General features: G+C 44.5%; 11 protein-coding genes across 11 annotated transcripts; 6 read left to right on the top strand and 5 right to left on the bottom strand.

The window, feature by feature from the left end:
• Window positions 1-2,220: 2,220 nt before the first annotated feature.
• On the top strand, window positions 2,221-4,053 carry AOL_s00193g184 (uncharacterized protein; the record flags this gene model as incomplete). Its single annotated transcript, XM_011128795.1, has 1 exon — window positions 2,221-4,053. One exon carries the CDS (start codon window positions 2,221-2,223, stop codon window positions 4,051-4,053), a length of 1,833 nt encoding a protein of 610 aa, XP_011127097.1.
• A 1,917-nt stretch (window positions 4,054-5,970) lies between these two features.
• On the bottom strand, window positions 5,971-6,603 carry AOL_s00193g183 (uncharacterized protein; the record flags this gene model as incomplete). Its single annotated transcript, XM_011128794.1, has 4 exons — window positions 5,971-6,036; window positions 6,114-6,162; window positions 6,225-6,409; window positions 6,469-6,603. 4 exons carry the CDS (start codon window positions 6,601-6,603, stop codon window positions 5,971-5,973), a joined length of 435 nt encoding a protein of 144 aa, XP_011127096.1.
• Window positions 6,604-9,302: 2,699 nt separating this feature from the next.
• On the top strand, window positions 9,303-10,532 carry AOL_s00193g182 (uncharacterized protein; the record flags this gene model as incomplete). Its single annotated transcript, XM_011128793.1, has 1 exon — window positions 9,303-10,532. One exon carries the CDS (start codon window positions 9,303-9,305, stop codon window positions 10,530-10,532), a length of 1,230 nt encoding a protein of 409 aa, XP_011127095.1.
• A 1,893-nt stretch (window positions 10,533-12,425) lies between these two features.
• AOL_s00193g181 (uncharacterized protein) lies at window positions 12,426-13,229 on the top strand (the record flags this gene model as incomplete). The annotated part of the gene is made up of 1 exon (XM_011128792.1): window positions 12,426-13,229. One exon carries the CDS (start codon window positions 12,426-12,428, stop codon window positions 13,227-13,229), a length of 804 nt encoding a protein of 267 aa, XP_011127094.1.
• A 1,130-nt stretch (window positions 13,230-14,359) lies between these two features.
• On the top strand, window positions 14,360-15,067 carry AOL_s00193g180 (uncharacterized protein; the record flags this gene model as incomplete). Its single annotated transcript, XM_011128791.1, has 1 exon — window positions 14,360-15,067. One exon carries the CDS (start codon window positions 14,360-14,362, stop codon window positions 15,065-15,067), a length of 708 nt encoding a protein of 235 aa, XP_011127093.1.
• Window positions 15,068-15,549: 482 nt separating this feature from the next.
• On the top strand, window positions 15,550-16,298 carry AOL_s00193g179 (uncharacterized protein; the record flags this gene model as incomplete). The annotated part of the gene is made up of 2 exons (XM_011128790.1): window positions 15,550-15,719; window positions 15,797-16,298. 2 exons carry the CDS (start codon window positions 15,550-15,552, stop codon window positions 16,296-16,298), a joined length of 672 nt encoding a protein of 223 aa, XP_011127092.1.
• Window positions 16,299-16,650: 352 nt separating this feature from the next.
• AOL_s00193g178 (uncharacterized protein) lies at window positions 16,651-18,039 on the top strand (the record flags this gene model as incomplete). Its single annotated transcript, XM_011128789.1, has 1 exon — window positions 16,651-18,039. The coding sequence occupies one exon, from the start codon at window positions 16,651-16,653 to the stop codon at window positions 18,037-18,039; it is 1,389 nt and encodes a 462-aa protein (XP_011127091.1).
• Window positions 18,040-18,658: 619 nt separating this feature from the next.
• Window positions 18,659-19,833, bottom strand: AOL_s00193g177 (uncharacterized protein; the record flags this gene model as incomplete). The annotated part of the gene is made up of 4 exons (XM_011128788.1): window positions 18,659-18,693; window positions 18,755-18,850; window positions 18,937-19,129; window positions 19,702-19,833. 4 exons carry the CDS (start codon window positions 19,831-19,833, stop codon window positions 18,659-18,661), a joined length of 456 nt encoding a protein of 151 aa, XP_011127090.1.
• Window positions 19,834-20,225: 392 nt separating this feature from the next.
• Window positions 20,226-20,705, bottom strand: AOL_s00193g176 (uncharacterized protein; the record flags this gene model as incomplete). Its single annotated transcript, XM_011128787.1, has 2 exons — window positions 20,226-20,440; window positions 20,540-20,705. 2 exons carry the CDS (start codon window positions 20,703-20,705, stop codon window positions 20,226-20,228), a joined length of 381 nt encoding a protein of 126 aa, XP_011127089.1.
• A 518-nt stretch (window positions 20,706-21,223) lies between these two features.
• Window positions 21,224-22,860, bottom strand: AOL_s00193g175 (uncharacterized protein; the record flags this gene model as incomplete). Its single annotated transcript, XM_011128786.1, has 5 exons — window positions 21,224-21,686; window positions 21,766-22,053; window positions 22,146-22,343; window positions 22,475-22,783; window positions 22,847-22,860. 5 exons carry the CDS (start codon window positions 22,858-22,860, stop codon window positions 21,224-21,226), a joined length of 1,272 nt encoding a protein of 423 aa, XP_011127088.1.
• Window positions 22,861-23,359: 499 nt separating this feature from the next.
• On the bottom strand, window positions 23,360-24,793 carry AOL_s00193g174 (uncharacterized protein; the record flags this gene model as incomplete). The annotated part of the gene is made up of 6 exons (XM_011128785.1): window positions 23,360-23,379; window positions 23,447-23,849; window positions 23,934-24,008; window positions 24,089-24,460; window positions 24,518-24,549; window positions 24,646-24,793. 6 exons carry the CDS (start codon window positions 24,791-24,793, stop codon window positions 23,360-23,362), a joined length of 1,050 nt encoding a protein of 349 aa, XP_011127087.1.
• Between the last annotated feature and the right edge of the window lie 112 nt (window positions 24,794-24,905).

Genomic DNA, 24,905 nt, shown 5'->3' with positions numbered 1-24,905 from the left:
CCTTGGATTTGGCGTTCGATGTAAGGGGCAGAGCAGCATTTCATTAATAGGCCTATGAGTGTCGGGTTCATTGAACGTACATCTAGGTTTATCCTTGTCTACAACACCGCATCGTGATTTTTTAACGGCCGGACGTTAACATAGCGTAGTGAAGAAAAGTTGGGAAAGCTAAATTCCGCGGGAGGCGTTTCGTAATTTGCAATCTCGTTGGTCATGTTCCCAGAATCAAGCGGGTCCGGGCTTGGGTTACGTTTGTCACGGGTTCTCAAGTTAGTAGGACTTCGATAGCATATCGCCCACCCACTTGATCACACCTGGGGTATATCGATGGGTCTTAAATTAGAAAAGAAAAGCCACATTAATTCAAAATCAGCCTCCCATTATTGGGAGTTTGACCAACTGAGGACGGAGTAGTTTTGCTCCATCTGGGCAGGCCAGGGCTATGTCAGAACCGGTACCTAGTACTTCTTCGACAATTTTCTTTTTTCAGGTTTTTCGCTTGATACTCAGAGCCCAACTTTACTCAGTGATCATTATTTTGGACAATGAGTCTATTACGTACTACCCCAGATCGTATTTGCTTTCTCTTTGAGATTCTTTAATTAACCGAGTGAGATACGCTATATGTTTCGTTATCTGTTTTGTCTACTCGGCTGTAGGAGCAGTTCGAACTCAGCACGCTGGCAAGTGGGAAGCCTAACCATGAATTCTTCATCCTGCCGGTATATAGTGAAGTAGGATCCAATTGATCAAGGGTGGTATATACTGGTTTCGTTCGCGCGTTCTCAGCATATATATCAAAATAGTAAACATCTAAAAAAGGACTAATTCTAGTGAGCATCTTCGCGAAGTCCACCAAAATTGAGCTAGGAAAGATACCTACCCGTGAGTTAAAGCAACCTCTGGGTACTTGGTCCTGTCGACAGTATGGACTTGTTTTTGGTATCGACGGGTACGTCGACGTCTCACCTGGTCGCTAGATGACACTGGCATATGCTCACGAGGCTTCCAAAACAACGCATCTCTGCGGCACAGTGTGTTATTTTCCTATTCGGGTCACACACACCTTTTTTGCCTTACCTACGCCAAGAACGCAGGTCGACTCCAACTCATATTTTTCCGGTTTTTGAATTTTCCTGATTTCGATTGTGCCAGTGGGATCTCATTTCCCCTTTCTCTATCTCCTTGTAACTGTCCCCCCACTATCAACTGAAAGAATAGATTCCAACTTATAATCAAATCTAATCAACTTTTATGGGTTTTGCGTTGTAAATTATCGCCAGAGCAATGTCACAGCAGTATTCTGTTTAATATCTTATACTGTAGACAGTGATAAATATATACATCTATATATTTAAGAATGTAAGAATGTCCTCCATTAGTTAAAATTTTGACAATTAATATTAATTCAGTATAATTTATAGTCAGTATTACCGTGACGATATTGACGCATTAATATTGAAACCTAGATGTATCGATACACTCGTGACTATTATCAATTACGGTATTTTTATTTCCTTTATTTTGTTTTGAATTGCGTCCTCAATTTGCTAATTTGCAAAATGAAAGAAACAAACAAATAAATGAAAAAGGAAAGAATTTTCGGGGAATCGGGACAAGAGAATCGGGCTGAAATATGATACTATCACTTTATTATCCTGGATTGGTGCAGAAGCCGGAAGTCTTGTTTTTGGTAATTGAAACACCCGGCGGCTCGCAACGGGGACTCTTTCGACATGGCCACCCACGGCGACCCACTAATGAGTCTGCCTAGGAATCTTCGTGCAGTTGACAGGGGGGTGTTCATCAGACTTGGGGGCCGCAGCGCTGTTGCTTGAAATAGACGGCACGAAGTGAGTATGGTGTTTTCCCTGAGTAGGCGACTCTCGCGTTAGTTACAGCTGCAAACCTCACATATTCCGGAAAGAAGCTGTGCCCACCAGTTTCCTAACCAGACCTTTTTCTGGAGAGCTTCTCTAAAAAGTGTCAAGCCACTACCCCAATTTTCAAGAACATATAGCAGTTTCTAGCTCAAGCTCTATTCCTTATCCTCAAAGATATCGTGAAACGCCCAAAACGTCAAAACTATCGGTGTTACCTTGCAATTGTCTCGTACCCGTTCTCCCCTTTTTCCAACATACACAACACTCTAGTTATTCGCATGAAATCTTCGTTGAAGACTCGACTGGTTGAACACTTCTAAATCCAAATACAACTACCATGGCGGACACTGCTATGGATCAAAGCTTCGATTCATTCGTAGCATCTCCAAGCCTCAAACGGAAACGCTCACGCCGAGGTTCAGAAGCCATGATAAATCTTCGAACAGAAGCTGCCAAAGTCGTGAGGAAAAAGCTTGGGCTTCATATCGAACCAAGGAAGGTCACGATCACCTGTAAGCCTTTTCCGAAAAGGAAAACGGTATACCTATGGAATATTAGCGGCGATCTGGACGAAACAGAGCAAAATATTGTTGCACGAACAATTAACAGCGAGTCTATACAACGTCGCTACTTTCGGAGCTGGTCTGACCATGAAAGAGAGCAACTCACTTCTTTGATCAAAAGAGGGGCCATTGTACCGGAATATTACATCAACAAGGCTACTACGGGCCTCACACCGAGGCTTCGTAGAGTGGTTCATACTTTGGGGAATCCGTCGGATTCGCAATCTGCCGCATGGGAGCTTGTGTCTAGTGACACCGAAGACGACGAGGAAGATGCCGAAGGCGAATATCCAACGGATTACCGGTCCAAATTTAGTCAGGATGGCCAGCTACAAGAGTCAACAAGTGAAGAGCATCCCGCAAAACGCTCTCGAGAATCGTCTACTGGAAACGATAGCGGGCCCTCTCCCGATAAACTCGTTCAAACTACAACTGGAAGCATACCGGAGTCACAACCCATGGTAACCCCGTTAATTCTCCAGACTTCATCAACGATTCAAACAGCTACGAGATGCTCTTTACGGCCTTCGCAATCTCCTCACTCACGGGCTGTATCGCCGGAAGCGAGTACCAGCCAGGGGCATGACGTTATAGAAGTCATTCCCGCCCCTCCTCGCACAATGTCCCTAAATGCCAACGGCATATTAGAGCTCGACCCGATGCCTCCTACAACAGTTCCTTCTCCCACCGTTTCGACAGCCGCGCCTATTGCGGCCTCTCCATTTACACCAATCACCAATAATCTCGCCCTCTTTATGGATCCTAATCAAATCGAGAGGGCCCTCGAGGACGAAAAAAATAACGAAATGGCCAAAAACGCCATTACAGATATGGAAATCATGATGAAAGCCTTCATAAGTCATGCCACGATCGGATTCCTGAACCTACCGCGAGTATTGAGCGAGAAACGCGTCCTAATGCGAGAGAAGGAAGAGAAGGAAAGTCATTACGAAGAGCGACTTAGCTTTTTGAAAAGGGAACTCGAAGGACAAGTGAAGCTCGCTTGTGACAAAGAAAGCATGTTCAAAGGAATAATATCTAGCCTGGAGACTGCAAACGCTATTCGTATCAAGGAGAAGGGAGACTTAGAGAAGCAATATACGACCCTTCAAGGCGAAGTAGACGCACAAGCTATAGTGCGCAAGGGTATGCAACATCGAATTGACGTTCTTGAAAAAGACCTTGCTAGATCCAAAGTTTCGGAGAAGCATCTTCAAGACAACGAGACTATCATGAAAGATTGCTATCAACGCCTCGGGGCTAAGCATGATAAGCTCAAAGAAACCGCCGACATCGAAGCACAGGGACTAAAGCAAAGAATCGAAGTCCTCGAAAGAGTGGAATCCGAGTTCAACAATCGTTCGGATGCATTGACTGAAGCCTATAAATCTAAAGAGGCTGCCCTTCAAGAGAAGATATTGGCTCTCGAAAGGAAGCAGTCCGAATTAGAAAATCGGTTAGAAGCGTCGGCCGATACACACAAATCCAAAGAAACGGTCCTCCAAGCAAAAATATCAGGCTTGGAATCGAAACTACACGCAATGGCTGAGAAACAGACATTGCTTAAGAGTATCTTGGAGGATTCTAGCACCTTTCTCCAAACTTAAATCTTAACGGTGACCAAACCAAACTTGAAGTCCCAAGTGTCGGGAACATCGCCATTGGTCAATGAACCAAAGCTCCAAACAACACTTGGGTAACCTTTTCTTCTTTCTATATAATACCCTAAAAAGTTGGGCATCCGACCCGTTCATTTTATAAATTTAATACAGGACTACCATTCATTATCATGTACTGGTACTTGCAACTGTCAAACAGAGCTCCCGAGAGCGAGGTATGTCAACTTACCTGGGTTATGTCCTTGCATTGTTTAGTTCGGCTTTTCTTGTTAGCCATTTAGCCAGTTTCGTAACCAAACCATCTCCATTTAGCGTCACCTATAGTTAATTTAATTCACAACGTATCCGAAAACTAGTCTCAACCGTAATATTACTCTAATCTACGATACTATAAGATTCTGAAGTAAGAATTGATAAATAATCTGACAACGAAAACAACACATCCTAGGCAAGTCCGTTCGAATTCCCTTATATTTCCATGGTGGAACTGAATTTGAAATTTCTTCCAATCAAATGCCCCTATTTTATGCTATTAAACCCTTCAAAAACACTCGTTCCCTTTTTAATATATATATTTTTTCTTTTCTAACAAGACAGAATTAAAAATAGTTTTCTTTTTTTTTATTTTTTTTTTATACAAAACAAAATTTGAAATGGGTGTTAAGTGAATATTGATGTGGTTTAGAGGGCTCAGGGGCTACATTCAGAAGATCAAATTGTGGAAGGGAATATGATCCAACGTGGGTGACATTGAGCCGGGTCATGTTGACTTGCAGCTGCGCGACTCGGAGCCGCCCGGACGAGCTACGGCAAGTTAATGATCCCCACAATCCCACGTATGCACTGCGTATCCTACTTAGGAATTTGGTAACCTTCAGTTATCTACTTAGGTAGCAAATTTGCCTCAGATTCTAGGACACTGCTATGACAAAATATCCAATTTAGTCGATGCAATTCCGAGCGCGCGGTGCACGAAGCTGGCCAGGCCGGGGCGGCAAACCTGACGCCGCTTCACCCGCTAACTAATCGGGCATCTATTTCAACTCCCCGAATTCTCAAAGGCCACACACAATATGCTGCAATTCTTGGTATGCCTTTACGAGACCGGTATGACCCAAAGGACTTTAGTTTCTCGCAACTGTTCAGCTAAGCTAAGTTTGGACGGCTCTTTGGTGTGAACTAAGTAGTCTGGGAGTCGCTTCCCGGCGTTCACAGTAAACTAAGCCAAGGTAGAGCCGGGCTGCTCAACTGCCAAGGCAGAGGTGAGCGTCCCCCAGGCTATTAACTAAGAACAAAGACCTACGAGTATCGGGTCAAGGTTATGTGGATCATAACGCGTCTTCACCGTTACGCTGAGACGGCTCCCCAAGCTAGTTACGGACGTCCGCGCGGCTACCGATTCCAAACCCGGGTTAGCTAACAAATAGTAGGTCTGTGCAACAGACCCACAAATTTATGTAAACAGCTAATTATTACGCCGATCAAAATCAATCAATAAACAAAATGTTTAAATTTTTATCCTTTCCCCTCAATAATCGCTCAAGGACCAACAGACTTTGAGCACAAGAAAGAGTAGCAATGAGCGGTGTTTTGAAATTTTGTGATTATAGTTGGATATATTAAGGGTCTAGTCTCGAGCGCGTCCTAGCATCGTAATGATAGATCAAACCATCGACTCTAGGGCTCTTGGTAACTTATTCCAGCCATTGTACCCCTTAAAGTACATGATAGTAGACAACCCTCGAGCTAAATTCTCGTATGCGCGATGCCCGTGTAAGTCAAGTTGAAATAGCATTATACAAAACCAAAACGTCAGATCTGCAGAGTATTCGTGGCGTCCATAGCGCGAGTCTTAAGACGCTGGATCTATATTTTTTTCGGATCCATTCGATAAGTACAGCTCATTTATCCCATAGTCGGGATAATCATAAACTTCTCTTCATCGGTATCATTTGGAAACCCGATGCTGACCTGCTCGATAGGATGTTGTTAGCGTCACCTCAACGTATTTGAGTTGCAATGAAACCTAACAGGTCAATATAACGTACCCTATCACCTTGGACCATCCACCCCTCCTGTGAGTCAACTTTATGGATCCTATGCGAGGCATCAGAAAATGTACGTTTGGGGGATTAACAGCTGATACCGAGCAATCTTACTTGTAAACACCACCGGATGGATCAGCTTCCTCTACAGCCCATTCACATGGTCCATTATTCCCCATTCCAACAGGGGAGCCTCCACCGAATGCGCATAATGCATGATCTCGTTCCCCAGCAAGCACGTTACCCATATGTGAAGTTTTGATAATGTACCGACCGTCGCCAAGTTCCTCGAATTTCCACTGCAAAATTATGATTAGATTATGAGCAGATGGCATATTTTTTAGTAAGGCAAACAAACTGTTGGGTCAGTATCATCACTAGCATAGATCTGCTTGATAGGGTCTCCAGTATTCATCAAGTCGTCGAAGCGAAGGCCAACCATCTTCTGGTTTGCGAGGCAGCTGATACGATATGTACCTGATGGAAGACCCATTTTGATCGATTGGTACCTTATAAGCTTGGATACGAATGACTAGTATATATATCTGAAGAAAGAGTTCTATACGATCGAGATAGTAATGGTATGTTGAGGCAGTATATTCGATTCGTTGATGTATGAAATCGTAAGAAACAATTCGATCCAGTGCGAAAAGCTGCCCTTTTATGCTTTTCCATCAGTCAAAACAATCACCCACCTGGCTAACTGAAGAACTCGAGATATTCGTCCGTCCGCAATCGAACATCAGAAAGCCATGCAAATGGGAAAAATCAAGTTTTGATAGCGACGGGCTATCGATTTCCCACGATAAGTTAGAAGATGCAGCAAAGAGCTGAAGCATCACATTGTGATGCCATAATCTTCATCATAGTGTCTACTTCCTGAACGAATGCGGTGACCTCGGGCGCTGCTACCCCAATATCCAGTTTAGATTGCATATCGTGTTGTATACTAGTTCATGATATTGACAATCCTCCCACATTCATTGCACGATGTTAACTATGTGCCGGCCGATCGACTGCAATAAACTCGCCTAGAATAGCATTTCCGACCTAAATCTCCGCAGAGGCCAATTTTCGGAAAGTTGGGAACTTCCGAGCCGTGGATTAACAGTATATCAACTAGTCCAGGTCTAGCGTCAGGACCAACAATCCCAGTTTGAGCGATTGGGCGATATCATGTTGCAGAAGCCGGGCGGTTTGTGTTGCTGATCAAGGCGACTACTCTTTCGAGACCCCTTAGTTGGAAGTGATAGCTGTTGGTTGAGTCTAGTTCCCTGCTCGTTAGTTCTATGAGTAGTCGTCAAATAGCATCTTGGCAACGGATAACGGAATACTAGTGCAGTTTGGTATAGTAGTATTCCATTATTCCAACGATCTTAGTTTGAAAGCATCGACGGAGCCAACGACCAGAGCCGAAGCTTCACTAGTCAAACTCGATCTAGACTGTGCTCGAGGAATCTCGTCCTTAACTGAAAATCCCGCATTCATCCTTCTACGATCGAATCGGATCCGGATAGTAGTCCAACAATAACGGAGAATACCCCGTGTGATGTAATCTCAGTTGCTCGCCAAAGGACTTGTATGAATGCGGGTGATAGATATCGACATCGATATATCCTAGGATCCTCTAGCTAGATGGTTTGCCGACATCATATAATCCAAACGGATTGCTTCATAGCTAGCTCCTGATTAACGAGCAGGATCAGATAGTATTTTCACTGTAGCATCAATGATGCAAACAAGTATCTATAGGCCGGTCTCGGCCTCTTATATGATTGCTTTATGATAATGCTGCGCAACTTAATCGATGACAGTTTACGGAAATTTGATAAGGTTGGTACACCGTCGTCTACGTTTAAGCGAACGGGTGTGCTAACTCAGGAACATGGGACTCGACGTCGAGTCACAATGCAATAAAACCTGAACAACCTTGCACAATGCTTGCTAGAAAAATAACAGGGCAGCAGGAAGTATCGAATCGTGTCCACGTAGTCTCGGTCTCAGAGCACCAAAATTTGCACTAACATGCCAGCGGTCCTGTCATTATCACTCCTAACGTGGCTAGATCTAGAGCGAGATGTGACTACTGATGTTGTATTTTTTGTGTTGTTTAGTCGTTCCAATATCTTGTGTGACAGGAGGCTAAGTTGCTAGGAGACGTCGAGACGTACTAGACAGCTGAGTACTTATGCATATGCGGATTTGGCTAAGTATAGTGCTAGCAGCAGCGGGATACAAGTACTCGGGAGTAAGGATTCCGACAAGATAAATTTTAAGTACTGACTTAGCAACCTATATTTTACTTCGTTATGCTTCACAATATTATCGCCAAACATGATATCATATGATCATGATACTGTCGAGCTTTATATAATTTATCATGGTTTTGGTATTAATTTTCAATGAAAGATGTTTCTATGACCGCTAAAGTTATAAAAGAAGTATACGAAAAAGTAACATGAGATCTGAGTAGGTACTAAGAGGTTCAAGATAAGTCACACCTCGTCTTGCAAGTTTCACCAAGATGTTTTCTTATTTTCGATTCTGATCATGTTCCAAAAACTTTATCTTGTTAGCTGTGTACATATTCATAATGTCACTAATCCTGGAACTAGTAATGTCACGTATGAAAATAGCTTCCATGAAAAGAATAATGACATACTATGCACATGTACGTGAGATTACACGCACGTCTCTGAATCAAACTCGGGTCGGTCACACTAGAAACTCTTTCCTGTTGAAAGTATAAACTTTATTGTTCGCTTGACGTTCACCTCCTATCCAGACTGAAGCCTCACGACTTAATCGAATTCGTGATACTCAAGCCCACGATTCTCAAAGTCTGTCGTGATATTATCTTCAACGAAAACCACAGGGCCTCACTGATCTGCTGCCACCGCTCCGCATCCATTGTCTAAACTACCCGCCCACCAACTTGACCCTAAATTCCCTCGAAGCATTTAAATACTGGCATCTGGAACAGTCCCAACTTCCACACTCCCACTATTTCAACCCAACGCTCACAAACCCTTAAGGTCTACTCAACTCTTTTTCTTGAATGCCTTTCCGTTTCCGCAAAACTAAACTTTATCTCCTCTTGGGATTCTTCCTCCTACGATTTGTTCTATCACCTTGATTTTGAATCTGACTATTGTCAAAATCTTATCGATCCCGTACTCCAAGACATACTAAATGAGTGCATTATTATTCCCTAGTTCAGTTGGCCCCGGTGGCGGATATGGTGGTGGATATGGCAGTGGCGGGGGAGATGACCCCGATCGACGAGGGGGCCATGGTCACGGTGGCCATGGTGCAGATGACAACTATGAGCCAATAGATGCTGAAGGAGAGTCTGACGGATCCTCGCACAGGGGGGAAGAGGAGGAATCGAGGGAGGAACAGAAAACACCAAAGGGAGCTGGCAAAAAGAAGGAGAAGAAAAAGCCAGATTATAATAGCGCAAAGCGCAGGAAACATTATAAAGACAACAATGTGACGGCAGCGAATGCCGCTAAGACCGCGATGGTAGACTCCCTGAACAGATTCAGAATCCCCAATCGGATGGGGGGAGCACCGGGGAGTTACGTATTAGCTGACGCGGAGAGAAGTCACTTTTGTCAGTCAAAGAGACCTGAACCAGAAAGGGTCAACGACTTTGAATTTTACTGGAGACAAAATCCAAGTACAAACTTTGACGCAAAGGACCAAAACGTTTGGGACCATACTTTCGGGAAATCAGGTACAGCTTCTAGATGGGGTGCTCAAAACCTGAACCACCTCGTGTCAATGCTCGAAAGCAATAAGATAGTGCCATCACGGTCATTCAAACGCAACAACAGGCCGGCCCAAGCACCGGCCCAACCGCCACAAAACCGATCTCAGCCATCGGCATCAGTACCGGTGCCCGGAATGAACCCAAACCAGTTTCAACAATCTCAAGTCGCAATGCCTACGACACAAGCACAAGAAGCACCGGCCCAATTGGCTCGTACAAATAACCCAAATTTACAGCAGAACACTGATTCACCCTTCGGGGAATTTGTTCCCTTTGACCATCCGTCTAGACAGCAGGGTCACGCAGCTGCGGCACAAGGGCATATACCCCCCATGGCACAGTCCCACGTACCAAACCTTGCTCATCGACCCCCTCCTCAATATACACAACAAGCACAGGGGCAACAATATTATCAGCCGGGCGGTCACCAATATTATCAAGAGCAGCATGGTGGCGTGCCCAACCCACAAGGCCAAAATCAACAGGGCCAAGGACGTGGGCAAAATCCACATGGGCAAAATCCACATGGGCAAAATCCACATGGGCAAAATCCACATGGGCAAAATCAGCATCATGGGCAACAACCTCCCGGGCAAAATCGTCGGGGGCGAGGTGGACCCTCAAATGGCTCCAAATACCCCCAATAGGCTGTCTGTATCTTGTGGACGGCAATATTCTTAGCCTAGAAGATTAGAATACATATTTAGACGACAATGATGTTTACAGAAGGTTCAGATCGTGGCGCTGGAGGCCCACCCATAGAACAGGTTGGAGCTAGCCATGATCTTGCATCTGTTCTCCTTTAAATCCTCCCTCTCCCTCTCCCTCTCCCTCTCTCTATCCTTCTTTTGCTATTTCTATTTTCTTCTCTTGATTAGCATAGTTCCCTCCATAGATCCACCATATATTTTATGGTTAGCTTAATTCCAGTGGTGGAAACCTTTGCCTGTATTGTTTTCTCATGTAAATTCTCTATGAATTCTAGATAATAGAATTAATATGAAATATTACACTCGGCTTCGGCCTGAAGCAAGTGAGAAACAGCGCTTCCATTCTCAAATATTGTCTCGAGTGCTCCCGTATCTGTTTGGTCAGGTATCATTCGAGAGCTTTTTTTAGTGAATAAGCTTACACCGAAATTTATTCTATCATAAGATCTAGATGACACTAGCTAGAAACTTGAATCTATATCTGCTTCCTTTTCTACTAACATCCATGGCCATCTACCATAACTTGGTTTTGGTTATCTATTGTTATCACGCCTCCCTACTTCTATTCTTATCGATCAGTTCGACCTATTTACAAGATTGATTCCCAACTTAAGCCCACTAAAAGCCTATATGCATAAGTCACTAACCATATTTACCGTGTAACTAACCTAAGCGATTATCACATTCTAGATGCTATTCTTCTGGTAGATAGGAGACAGGGCGATAGTACAGCTGATTCCATGCGTATTCTCGCCCTTGGTGCAAATACCATATGATCATTTAGATATACAACAGAAATTCTTGGGCGTTAGTGGTCAAATGGTACTGTAAATATTGTCAGCGGGCTTGTACTTCGACTATAGATAGGGCCTAGGGCCAACCACTGATTTTCAACGGTCATATTAAGGCTCATATAATGATTGAAGGGGTGTAATGGAGATATACTAACATTGTAATGGCATGGTTGTACATACATACGCATGTCATAGATAACACCTCTGTATTTGTCATTGCTATCATATGAGATAGCTAACCTCTATTCAGTTGCATTGCATTATTGGATGAAAATTTTAACCAAACTCCGCATCGAGTTTTAGCGAACACACACTAGATACAGCTGACAAACTTCGGTTTGTATTTTTTTCGCTTTGCGGCGTGATAATACCAAAGAAAGCTAGTTGTAGCGATTAGCTCGCCTCATATTGACACCGATCAATTGAATATTTGAATAGAATAGCATAAGCATATGTACATTGATAGCATTATATTATCGGTATATGTCTTATGATCAGCTGGAAACTATATCTTACTCAAGGCAACTTTTCGCTAGTGAAAATAAGTTTATTATTGAGCATTGGAAACTCAAGGAGTTCAAGTTAGATCTCATGACGAAGATAGCATTGGTTACTTATTGAATACACTATATGCCTTCGACCTTATCAGGTCTCATGCGCCTTGGAAAGATCCGACGAGTAAGATTATAGGATGACTCGATGCAAGCGCTTCGAGGCTTGTTAATTTACATAGCTCTTAGGCTTACAAAAGATGTATAAAGACGGTCAGTGTGCGCACGTATATCCTCCAGCTTAAGTCCAAATAAGATAACCTGACTCGAATTTCGAATTCGTCGTAACTGACTCCCTATCGACAACTATTAATTTCAATTTACTCTATTTTCCCCTAAAATTTATTAACCGGCCATCCTCAATTGGCCGAATACGAATATCAAACACCTCCATATACCACTCCTGGTCTGACTTTATTAGTCGTCATACGTGGAATCCAAGAACCACATAGCACTCACTTTCGCACCCCTAAAATCACACAAAAATGAATTCTCACGGCGGGTCTCAACGAGGTGGCGGTACGCCACCACACAACTTCGGCGGGGGGAAAAGCAACTACAACAAACACTATACGGGAATGATTCCTGAGAGCGAAGAGATAGGTAGAAATAGTGATGAACATAGTAATCCTTCCGAAGGGAGTGGGGGCACGAAAGGGAAAGGAAAGGCCGCATATGACTCTGCCTACAGAAAAAAGCAACATGAGCCAAACCAGGAAGCACAGGCGGCAATCAAAGATGTAGTCCAACGGAGTTTACAAAGGCACTTGCGCCAGTACCTGGGAGATATCGTGGTTCCTGTATCATACCACACAGATCCAAACGCCAACATGGGCAGTAAATCCTCAGGTCGAAATAGGTATGTTTGGGTCTGGGATGTTCACTGCGACGTAGCTATGAACAGTGGACATTTGGTGCTATTCAACGACACAATTCTCAATAAAAATAAGATGCAAACGCCCTCTAGGTGGACTCCATCGAATACGATGAAACTCAGCGAACTAATCGATAACAATATCCTGATACCCCGTCTAGTCTCACACGTCATGGAGGGAATTACGTCCGGTCTGCTCCCTACTAATTCCCCGAAGACATCTGCGGAGCAAAATCCAGTTGAGCATGCGCCGGAGCCTTTTAACCCTCCTCAATACAATCTGGAACAGGAACTTCTGTATTTACAGAGTCAACTAGAACTTCAACCCGCACCCCCTGAGCAACAATATGGCCTCGCGGGCTATGGTTCTAGTCAAACCTTCAGCAACGTTACAAACCGTAATTACAAGAAGTAATGAGCTTTCGATACATATGAAAATCCATTCGCCTCAAAACCATGGTCCTGTATCACCTGGGCAGACGGTGTTAATTAACTAAAAACTTTGTTAAGAGACAGCAATATCCGGTCAATAGTGCACAATAAGCTGTACAGGCTAGCTGAGACTCTAAATGGAGGAGCTGAGACACTAAATGGGGGAGCTGAGACTCTAAATGGGGGAGCTGTTGGCATCTTGAACTCATAAATCTATACATGTAATGATGTTAAGTTCTCCAAATAGTCTAAAAGTTTTCGAAAGGAGAACTCTTGATCAATTGAATATCATATTATATTATATGACCGCCAATCTACAGAGTATACAAAGATAGGTCTATAGAGTGATGGGTCGACCAAAGACCATAGCTACCTTAATTAATTATCTCTGAGGAGAAAATGATTTAGTATTTAGTATTTGAAAACACTGATGAGAAATTTAGTAGAGATGCACACGAAGAGTAAACTCAAGTTATTTTTCAGAACCCATATATATCCCTAGGGAATCCTTAGCGTTTGGTAGTCCATTCTAAACGGTGTGGACTCATCTAGCTATAAATCTCGAGGCGAAACTGCTACTGTTTGAATTCTGTCCGTGTGCGTTCTTTTGTTCAAATTTAAATTCTAACGTTAACTAGTTAATGATCAATGATTGTAATAAAACTAAATCGAGAGCATTGATATGTCTCTACAGCTTCACCGAATAAGTAATTCTGTGATTTGGCCATTGCAACTTGTATTGTGGTCGTAATTTTTTCAAGTCTGCAGTATTCAATATAGCCCTTCTAGTGAACAATCAAAGTGCCGAGCCGAGAGGGCCATAGACATCCTACTCATTGTAAAGTGGTGTATTGATTTTGGTGTGAAACATTAGAGAGAAAACTGGTTAACCTGCTAGTAGTATGTGCTAATATCAAAATCAACAACCACTGCCCGCTCCTTCAAGTCTGAAGTTGAATAAACCCCCAATCCACCACAAGAGCTACTTAAACAACAGTCTACCGTCCCTTCTGATCACCGTAGCTTCCATCTACACCCGCGTCTTCACCATCCTCATCAGCGTCCATAACCCGTCCTCAAAGATAACTTCTCTTCATTCACGCCAAAGTCACGATGGAATCTTCTTCAGATCACCAGCTTTCCTCCTATTCTTCCTCCTCTTCTTCTGGCTCCCTCATCGATGACCATCAGTCATCATCTTCTGCCGCCCCACCTGCCAAAAGGCAAAAAAGGGAGTATGACTCCCAAAAACGCGTCGAGTCGTATACGGCCTCACACAAGCCAGCATTTGAGGCCGTCAGGGAGGCAGCAGTGGATTCACTGCTCCTCTACCTCACCTACCACGAGACCTCAGAGGAGGTCTGGCTCAGGGACGTCCCTCAGCCAAGTAACCAGGTCGAAGGGGGACGCCCATACTACTGGGCAATCTCGGGCACCATGACGCCCATCGAAGAAGAAGGCTGGAAAGCCACAATCGGGAGGGGCAATTCAGGTCCCTCCCAAACCGGTAGCCGTTGGGGTACCGAAAATCTTCACATCCTCGAGGGGATGATGAAGTCGGGCCGTGTTCGCCCGTTCTTCGCTGACGAGGCGAAACCCGCCGTTTGCGGGATAGTCGCCCGGGGGAGTAATGTCCTCGGGTTGGGCTGGGGTCTGATGGGTGACCATGAAGACCCATCAACATACGACAAGGAGAAGTATGCCGCTAAGGGGATTACTCTCCTCAGGGAACTCCCTGACGCTGCGGACCGGATGGTTCCCTGCTTGTCGGGGGGTTCCGGGGATGGGAACCCGAAGGGCAGAAAAAAGAACAAGAGGTAGAGGGGTAAGAATTAAATGTAATTCATCGGCAATTATCCTTTATAGAAACGATTCTAACAATGTTTGATAGGTGGGGGTGTAGGGAAGGGGAGTTTGGAGGAGGATGTTATAATTCTTTTTTAATTTTTCTATTATTTATAGTATAGCTTTCTAGACCTCATCACTAATAGCACCGTGGGTCGAATTAATAGCCGATAGAGCGTGATGCTCTATCCTACGCCTTTGAAACTAAGATTTCTCCAAATTAGTATTTATGGATCATGGGGAAGTTCTACCAATACGAAGACAAGCGTGCATTTTGGAGCTTGTGGTATTTTGTGTGTTGGCACTTCATCGCGAGCTATCCTCCATCACGTCTTCCCCCACGCTCGTTCCGCGACCATTCTCCAAGCTTCATCCCGACAGCCACTTCCCACTATCAATACCTTCCTTTCTCTCCCATCTACAAACCAAATCAAACCACCATCGAAGTGGCCGAAAACATGGCGGAGACGAACGGGAATATCAATGGCGAAAGCTCCACTCAGTCGACGCTTAAGTCTACACAGACCACAGAACCGGCAGTTGACACAGGTGCATCGCGAAGACCTCGAGACGCGAGAACGATCCATCTAATGTTGGCATCTTTGGGTGTTACTTCATACCAAGAAAGGTACTTTCTTATCTTCACTTTGAAGCCCTCAATCAAGGCTACCTTGCTAATGTTTATTTATTTTTTTATCTTGTTAGGGTCCCTCTAGCTCTAATGGACATCGCATACCGATACACCAACTCCGTTCTCCAAGATGCTTTGCTCTACTGGGATGCTGCCCACCCAGCGACTACAACCGGCCAACCACCTCCCCAGATTACAATATCCGACCTTAGAATGGCGATCTCTGCGAAGGTTAATCACCAATTCGTCGCTGCTCCGCCCAAGGAATTTTTGTTGGACGTCTCGCAGGATAGGAATAAGGTTGCGCTGCCGCCTGTTAAGAAGGACTGGGGTACAAAGCTACCACCAGAGCAGTACTGTTTAACCGGTGTCAACTGGGAACTTTTGGCTGATCCGACTGATGATGGTGTTGATGAGGAGGAAGAAGAGGAGGAGGAAAATGGAGAAGGAGATCTTACACCGAGGGAGAATACAAGGAATGAACGTGACGAGGCGGATGAAGAGATGCCTGATGCCGTGGCTGATATGTTCCGAGAGAATGGCGATGGAGATCGAGACGAGGATATGGTGATGTAGATGGGGTATTTTTTTCTTCCTTTCTATTCTCTTTTTTCCTCCTAAAAGAATTTTGCATTCTGGCGTTCTCTGGAGTCCTTTTTCACAATCATCGAGATACCATCGTGTTTTCCTTCTGCATCTTCAGAACTGGTATGTATCATACATCTTGCATTCACCTTTTAATATAAACCCTGTTAGCTTCCGTTCCATTTTCTCTTTCTGCATGTTCAAGTTGTCATTGTCCATCTTTTTGGTGGAATTCAGCCGCGGGTCCTCTCGTTCGCGAAAAACATCCATGTCCCTTCGAATCGCACTATAAACTTCCACCAAGCCTATTCCTCCCACCACCCAGCAAACCTTCCTCCAGAAAATGGCCGTCGACATCAACTGGCCAGCTCTCACCACCGGCCCCGATGGCAAAGAATACGCCGACGCCCTCTGCGGCTTCTTCCACGACAAATTCCAACAAATCCCCTTCCCAAAATTCCTACGGTCCGTGAGCGTCGTCTCGTTCGACCTGGGTACCGTCCCACCAGAGATCGAAATCCAGGATATAACAGACCCATACCCCGAATTCTACGAAGACGCATACGCTGAAGGCGATGATGAAGATGAAGAGTTCGATAATGAGATCTATAACTCACCGGAGGAGATCCTAAAACGGGCACGGGAGAGACGGAGGAGAGACCGGCGGGAGGGATTATCGGACTTCGAAGGGTCGTACCATGCAGATACCACCACATCTGCACCGGTGACATCGCTACATACACCGATATTAGCACCGATGGGATTACAACCTCCTCCATACATCGACCACCGATATCCAGGTCTCAGACCATCCTTCACACCAGCAGTCGACCAATTCTCATCATCCACATTCCGCGGCCCGACATCAAACCTTCACTACTTCCATTCCGCCTTAACATCAGGCTTCTCAGGCGGGTTAACACCTCTAGCCTCCCTCCAACAAGCCTCAGTCGAAACCTTCCCCGGTAGATCACCATTATACTCCCGCAGCCGTCGACAAAACCAACAACCCCACTCCGGCCTCTCCTCAACCTCACCATCCCAATCCCCCCCATCAACAGCAGACTCCTCCAAAATCCCCCCTCCGATCTCAACATCACACAATAACCCCCGTCTAAACCTCTCCTCAGACGACACCCACCACACAGATGGAACCCGTGAACCCCCTCCAACCCCCTTCTCCGACATCTCCATCTCCTCAGGACCCCAACAACAGCAACAACAGCAAGGCAGCGGAACCCTCCATTCACCACTAGACTCCCCAACAACCCCACCAGACCCCCACGCCCCTCGCCTCCGTCTTCGAGAACCCCGCGATTCAGATATTCAAATAATCGCAAGAGTAAGATATACAGGCGACATCCGTATGGAATTGACCGCAGAACTCCTAATCGACTATCCTGCCCCTTCGTTCGTATCCTTACCAGTACGACTAACAATAACCGGCATGACATTCGACGGAACAGCCGTAATAGCACATATTGGGAAACGTGCACACTTCTGTTTTGTAGATAATGATCATGATCATCATGATCATGGGCTAGGAAATGGGGGGGATGGGATAGCAAGTATGTTGAAGGAGATTAGGATCGATAGTGAGATTGGAGAGAAGGGGAAAGGGAAACAGGTGTTGAAGAATGTGGGGAAGGTTAAGGATTTTGTTTTAGATAGGGTTAGGAGGATTTTGGAGGATGAGTTTGTGTTTCCTAGTAGTTGGACTTTTTTGCTGTAGGATGTGATCTTATTTTTTTTCCGAAATGCCTCTGCGTAGGAAGTATCTAAAGGACAGGTAAGGGTGTGTATGTATGTATATATTCATAGGACGGCGTCACAGGTTAGCATTTTTGACAAGGGAAGGAGCATGATTCCACTCAGAATAACTACACTACGTATACGATACGATGCGGTATCAAAAACGTCAAAAGCAGTGTATACTCCAAGTTATCCACCGTAAAAAAAAAGAGTATTCAAATAAGTTGACCATATAGACACGCAAGAAACCTTGATAAATATACACACGCAAGAAAGAGAAGAAGAAAAAGGGAGAAGAGGCAGACCGGGGCCGGGGGGTGTAACCCAAAACAGAAAAACCAAAGTTGATTATACAGAAAAATATGGAAAAGAGGACAAATAGACGTTTCTTTTGTTTTTGGGAGGGACAGGTTTATTAAAGCAACCTGAGCGGAGCATATGGAAGTCATCCGCCAGATGAGTGAAAATGAGCTAGCTCCTTGTCTTCTACTCGGCCTTCTTTCTTCTCCTTATCCTTCGTCCCTTCAATCTAGATCTAGGGAAAAAATGGCTACCTAATCTTGATTGTTATATTCCACCACGTCGAATCAATTAATCCCTTAACCAGTGAGTTTGCGCGAGATCTTGGCAATGACTGTAGGTAGATACGTTAGCACAGAGAAACCCGCGATTATGAAATAGAGAAAGAAACATACTATGTAGCGCCACCACACTGAAGATGAATCCCAAACTAAGCACCAAAACGACAACAGGATCAACCTTCAATCCCGGCGACTCATCGGTGTAAAGCTCTAAAAGGCGAAGAGGTGCAAGTAATTAGCCAGAGTGTCCTCCCCCCGAATATACTAAATAGCTCCAATTAGACTGCAAAACGTACTCAACATGGTACTACTGCTTCCACCAGCTCCGGCAGCTCTGGTGCTCGAAGGACGAGCATTGGCCTGCGAGGCGGCTCTGTCGGCTGCCGAACGACGCTTGATGACGGACTTTGGACCACCGGGTGGGGCTGGCGAGGCTCTACCGGTGCTGGCGCCAGTTGGTGGCGATTGTGGCTCGGGGGATTCAGAAGACTATATTTCGCACAAGGAGGGTCATGTTAGTCTTCTTTTGTCTATCATAAAGACTTTTGAGAGATGGGAGAGGCTGTTGTGGAATATGGGCGGCGACGAGGGGGGGGCGAGGAAAGGACATGGTGTAATTTGCAATATTGGGTGGGCTGTAGAAATGACATCGAGCGAATCGATAAAATACGAAAGACTCATAATAGCTTCATGATGTTTAAAAAACTCTTTTAAGAGGGTAGAGTCATCATGTTCCATTTAGCTCTTCCGGTTTCGTCTTTGTTCCTGGCCACCATCGCCAATATCGCTTCCACGCCGAAGGGAAGACCCTCGCACGACAACCAATTCCCCAGACGTCATGAGAACATTAAACAAGGACAAATCCACCATACCATTATGACTGTAGTGTTTTAAAAAAAAGGGTATAAAAAGAAACGACGCGCAAAGTTCTAAGAGCAGAAGCAATTGACTTTTTTTTTCCTTTGGAAGGGTATCGGGAGAGTTGTGATTTTCGTAGGAAGGTTTGTTTTATAATCGTGCGACGTATGTTTTGTTAGAATTGGACGACGGTGGTTTAATACGCCTTCGAGAGTTTCGGTTTTGGTGTTTTTGTCAGGGTGAAAGGACACCATACGCCAGAAACCGAGTGCTGGTGCGCCACACAGCTGGGTTGCCCGTTGCCGAGTCTGCACCGCCACATGTACTTTATCCATATCGATATATCTACTTCCTGACTACCTAACTTGGATAAGTAGGTGCTTAGGAATATAGTCTAGATCTGATAGAATATTAATTTGATGCATATAATTATGATTCTGGAGATATCATGAAATATTGTATGATCTATACAATACACAATGGCAATATATACAATTCTAGTGATAAATTATGTACATGACTCTCTCACAAGTCCAGCTATACAATACCAGCAAGGACCACTACCACCATCCGTCGGGTCGGTATAATATATACGCCCTCATATCCAAATGCATACCATAGTATATACCCAATGCCCGACAATTGACATCCTCCACATGCCATGCCAATGTCCAATCCATGACTCGACCCGATCGAATACCCTTAAGTACTAGGTCGGTCAAAATCCTCACGCCTTGCCCGTAGCAGCAGCAGCATCCTCCTGTTCTTTCCGTCTCTTAATCTTCTCCGCCTTCTCAAGCTTCTTCCTAAACCACTCCTCCCTCGCTCGATCCTGCTCTTCCTGCGTAGCATTCAACACCATACATCCATTCATAATCCTTTGTTGTTCCCTACACTTCCATACCATACTAAACGTCCTTCCTCGGGCGCATTCCGCATATCCTATACACCATTATAACCCATATTAGTATCAGAAAAACATGCACTTCACTTCTCTCTCACACGCAAGTTGATACCAGGATCGGTTGATAAGAAACATACGTCGAATCTCCTCCGCGCATATAGCCCTAACATTCGCATAATATTGATCACGCACTTGACTTTCCTGTGCCGATGATAATGGTAATGGATTCGACGATGGGAGGTGGTAGCGTGCTTGTTCGGGATCTGGGAGGGAACCCGATGGGTTCTGAACGGGTCGTACCATTTGGGCTATGCTCCGTTTTTTTTTTTTTCGCTTTCTTTCTATGAGTATTGGAAAAGCCCCTTATCTATCGTGATTCATGACGGGGAAAAGAGAATCTTGGGTAGAGTCGGGTTTTGGGGCTTTTGTTAATCCATGGTGGGATTGGATCGCGGTGGGATGGGAGTTGTAGTTGTATGGAGTGGCTAGTGGCGCGGGTGGTACGATATTGAGGTTGAATTTGGTTTGTAAGACGTGGGTTTTGGTACTAGCCACAATTGCACAATTGCCTTTTACTGTGCATGGTACATCCCCATAAACATTGTATTCATACTTACAGGCGAGTCACTTCATAATATAATATAGAATCATGGAAAGTATAAGTATATAATACATTCAAGAAAGCTTTTCATAAGCTTCACTTCATCATAAACAGGATTACTTTTTAAATAACCCAGACCTTTGGATTTATCTTTCAAAGAGAAAAAATAACTGAAGAAGTGAAAAAGAAAAGAAGAAGGAAAAAAAAGAATAGAATAAACCTAAACGCCAGTCCCAGGAAATGCATTCGATCCACTAAGTACCACCATCCCCTTCTCCCTCGAGATATACCCCTTGATATACCCCTTATAGATCATATTCGCCAAATAGCATTCAACTTCCTCCGTCTCCAACTCCACCCCGCTCTTCCAACTAACCGCCGCCTTAAAATGGTCAACCGGAATCCTAGTCTTCGACTCCCCAGCCGCTAAATACACTTTCCGAAACAAATTTCTCAAGGTAATGTCTCTACCGCGTTCGAGGGTTAGGAAAATTCGCTTCTTAACAAACCAGTCTTCGCCTCGTGCGAGGTTCTCGTCGTACCCGCGTAGATCACCGGATTTGATACATTGTGCAAGGGGTAGAAATAAAGATTCGAGGAGTGGGTAGGGTTTTAGTAATGTGGCGGAGGGGAGTTGACGTCGGGTTAGGAGTTTTGTGGGGATTAGATATGTTAAGATAAGCCTATATATCCCAACGTTAGCATCTCGTCCCCCCTTATTACAATACGAATGATGAATTGGGAGGGGAAAAAATCACATACTCTTTATTCTTCTGTGCGGCTTTATGGCAGAGCTGATAGGCCATTTCAAGATGTTCCTCTGCCCTGACGTAGTCTTCATCTAAGAAAGCAATGACACCGCAGTAGTACTTGAAAGTAACCACATCCGAAGTCCTAAAATCCAGCAGATCCGGCATCTCTGTCGTATTCGCAACAAGTGCCTTCAAGATATTCTTCGACAACGTTATAGCATTAAGCTTGAAATACGTCTTGAAGAGTATGTTGATAATATAATACGTGCCCCATTTCCTACTCTGTGCGAGTTCGGCTCTATACATCCACATCAAATTTTTCGTTAGTCAAAAGGTCCCTTTGTTTTTTATCTACCAGTGTGAATAGAAGAAAAGAGGTCGAAAACATACCGGTCGTTCAAGCAAACGTTGAAGGCTCGGTTGATAATCCTAGCAGCATCTTCCAACGACTTCCACGTATCCTCGCCGTTCGATCGTTTCGCTTCATCCGTCCGTATCGCAACGTATCTTAAATACTTGCAGGCTGTATATAGTACTTCAAGTTGCCAGACCTCCCATAATCCGTTCTGAAACCCTCGAATGACTGCCCTATCCAATCCGCACCGTCAGTCCCATAGTCCTATATCCCATCTTCTTCTTCTTCTTCTTCTTCTTCTTCTTCTTCTTCTTCTTCTTCTTCATCCCCATAACCTCCAATGTAACCAAAAAAAGAGAGGAACCAGACATACTGCGTCATATCCTTCATCGCCACAAACACCTGCGCCCAATCGACCTCATCATGTCTCTCCAGCGCCTGTGCGACCTTCCAGTAAGCAACATAAACCTCAGCCCAAGCCTCCAGACCCGTTTTATTTGTGATCTTTGGTCTAGAAGCGTTGTTCTCGTATTCGAGCGTACGGAAGATATCCTCGGCGACGCGAGCTGGGTTGGTGCTGTAGGCGAATTCCTCCAAGTCGGTGTTGGTGAGGGAGATGGTCGAGGCTAGGAGCTTGCCGTTTTCGTCGACGTGAGCGGTACGCCAGGCACGTCTGGTAGAGAGAGGTTAGTAGGTTGATGATGGGTTTTGGTTTTGGGGAAAGTTGGAGCTTTACATTAGAGATTCCATTGTGGTTGGTCTTATATGGGTCGTATTCGAAGGTTATAAAGACATGGTTGTCGCGGTTGTGTTTAAGCAGCGTAAGTTGTCGGGCGTTGGAGCCAATGATATCACAACGCACAAGCTAGGCTGGTTCAGGCTGGTCTCCAAGCCGGCCCTCAAACGATCAATCTAGATCTCGAGCTTCCAATAATTCTCTACGACATAATTTCTTGAGTAGCCAAGCGCTTCGTTATCATGTCAAAAATGCTTAGTAGATTCATTACTACTTTTAGTTAATGTTATATCCATGTGGTAGTCAGTCAAATGCAACATCAACGTCCCATACAAAAAAGCAATCCCAGAAACACCAAGGCGCCGCAAGCAATGTTACTGTGTATTGGTACTTCTAGAAAATACTTCTTCTTCTTCTATCTCTTGATTAAAGCATCATCTGGTCCATCTATTATCGATTGCTAGAAATAATATTGGTTTTTTTGCAGTTAAACTCAACAAAAGAATCAATCAATCAATTCGCCGTGACAAATGCTATATCCAAAGTTAGCTACTGGCTATCAAACCAAATATAGGACAGGCATTGGATGAGGGGGCATACTAGCATCGATCTGCTTAATATGAGGGATAGCCAAGCGGACTTTATTCCTGTAGGTCGCCGGTCCCATGAGCTGTAATGGATTCGCTTCGAAGTAGACGGTCTCCAGTTCGGCTTTGTCCTTCAGAACATCTTCGACCTCCTTGAAGGAGCTCAACTGATTCTCTGAAGCCCAGAAATCCACAATGTGGGACAAATGTTCGATCCCCTTTATCGAGGTGAGTCGGTTGTGCGTGACATCGAGATTCTTGATGTTCGGTGTGTTCTCAAGACCAGATAGGTCTTCAATGGCGTTATGGGAGACATAGAGCTCTTCCAAGTTGTTAAGACCGTCCAAACCGCTCAGTTTTGTCAACCGGTTTGAAGGCAGGGATAAAATTTTCAAGTTGGATAGCATCGAGACGTTCTACATCAAAAGTAAGTATGAGCATGAGCATGAGCGTGAGCAAAATAGCGACAGCGGAGATATGTATAGACGACAGATACTAACCTTGATCTCAGAAATCTTATTCTTCCCGAGCCATAGCTCCTCCAACTTTGTCAAGTTCTCCAAGTTTTGGATTTCCTATGCTTCATCAGCCTCCTCCCATTCAAGCAAGTTTCCACTCTCTACACCCTCCCAAGGGGGGGAAAAAAAGTGCATACTCTGACTTTATTAGCTCCCATCTCCAGGTTCTTCAACTCGACTAAAGTCCCTAGTCCTTCGATCGTTCCGATCCTATTCGACGCCAAATACAAGTTCTTCAACTTGACCAACTTCTCCAAGTTCTTGATATGTTTGAGGTCATTGTAGCTCAGATCTAAGTTCTCGAGGTTGACCAAAACCTCCAAATCACGTGTCATATGGCCGATTGCATTATCGTACAGGTCGATGTCTTGTAATGTACCGGCGATACATTCTAATCCTTCGATACGGGAAATTTCGTTTTGACGGAGGCAGAGACGCAGGACGGCGGTTAGCTTTTGGAGACCGAGGGCGGGGATCGATGTGATACGACAGTGGACCAGGTCGACATCCTATACAAATCGGTTAATTCGTCAACTTTTCTTTCATTTTAGAGGTAAGTGACGAACTTCAGAGTCTGGAGGAAAGTCTTCGAGAAGATCTAGAGAGAATATAAAAAAAAAAACTATGTTAGAAACCTGACACTAACTTTGATATTCTGTTCATTTCTAGAAAAACTGCTTCTTTTTTTATTTACCTTCATCGGGATTCAAAGATGGTGGTCGCATAGCGTTTGCCTCATCTTCGGCAGACGGATTGGTCAAAGCTTCCGGGTTTGTGAGAATGGCACGAGGATGCGTTTGTTCGGACCTCTCTGGTCGCTGATCTTCGTTTTCGGTCGTCATCCTGAGGAACGTTCGTATGGCCTAGTAAAAACCTGTGTCTCTGGTTTTACTAGATATTTGTTTTTTTGGGAGATCGGAGGGAATATGGAGGGTATCGAAGTGGTGGTGGTGG

The sequence above is a fragment of the Orbilia oligospora genome (genome assembly GCF_000225545.1).
Source record: "Orbilia oligospora ATCC 24927 unplaced genomic scaffold scaffold00193, whole genome shotgun sequence".
NCBI classification, from domain to species: domain Eukaryota; kingdom Fungi; phylum Ascomycota; class Orbiliomycetes; order Orbiliales; family Orbiliaceae; genus Orbilia; species Orbilia oligospora.
This window is presented reverse-complemented; position numbering and strand designations above follow the sequence as displayed.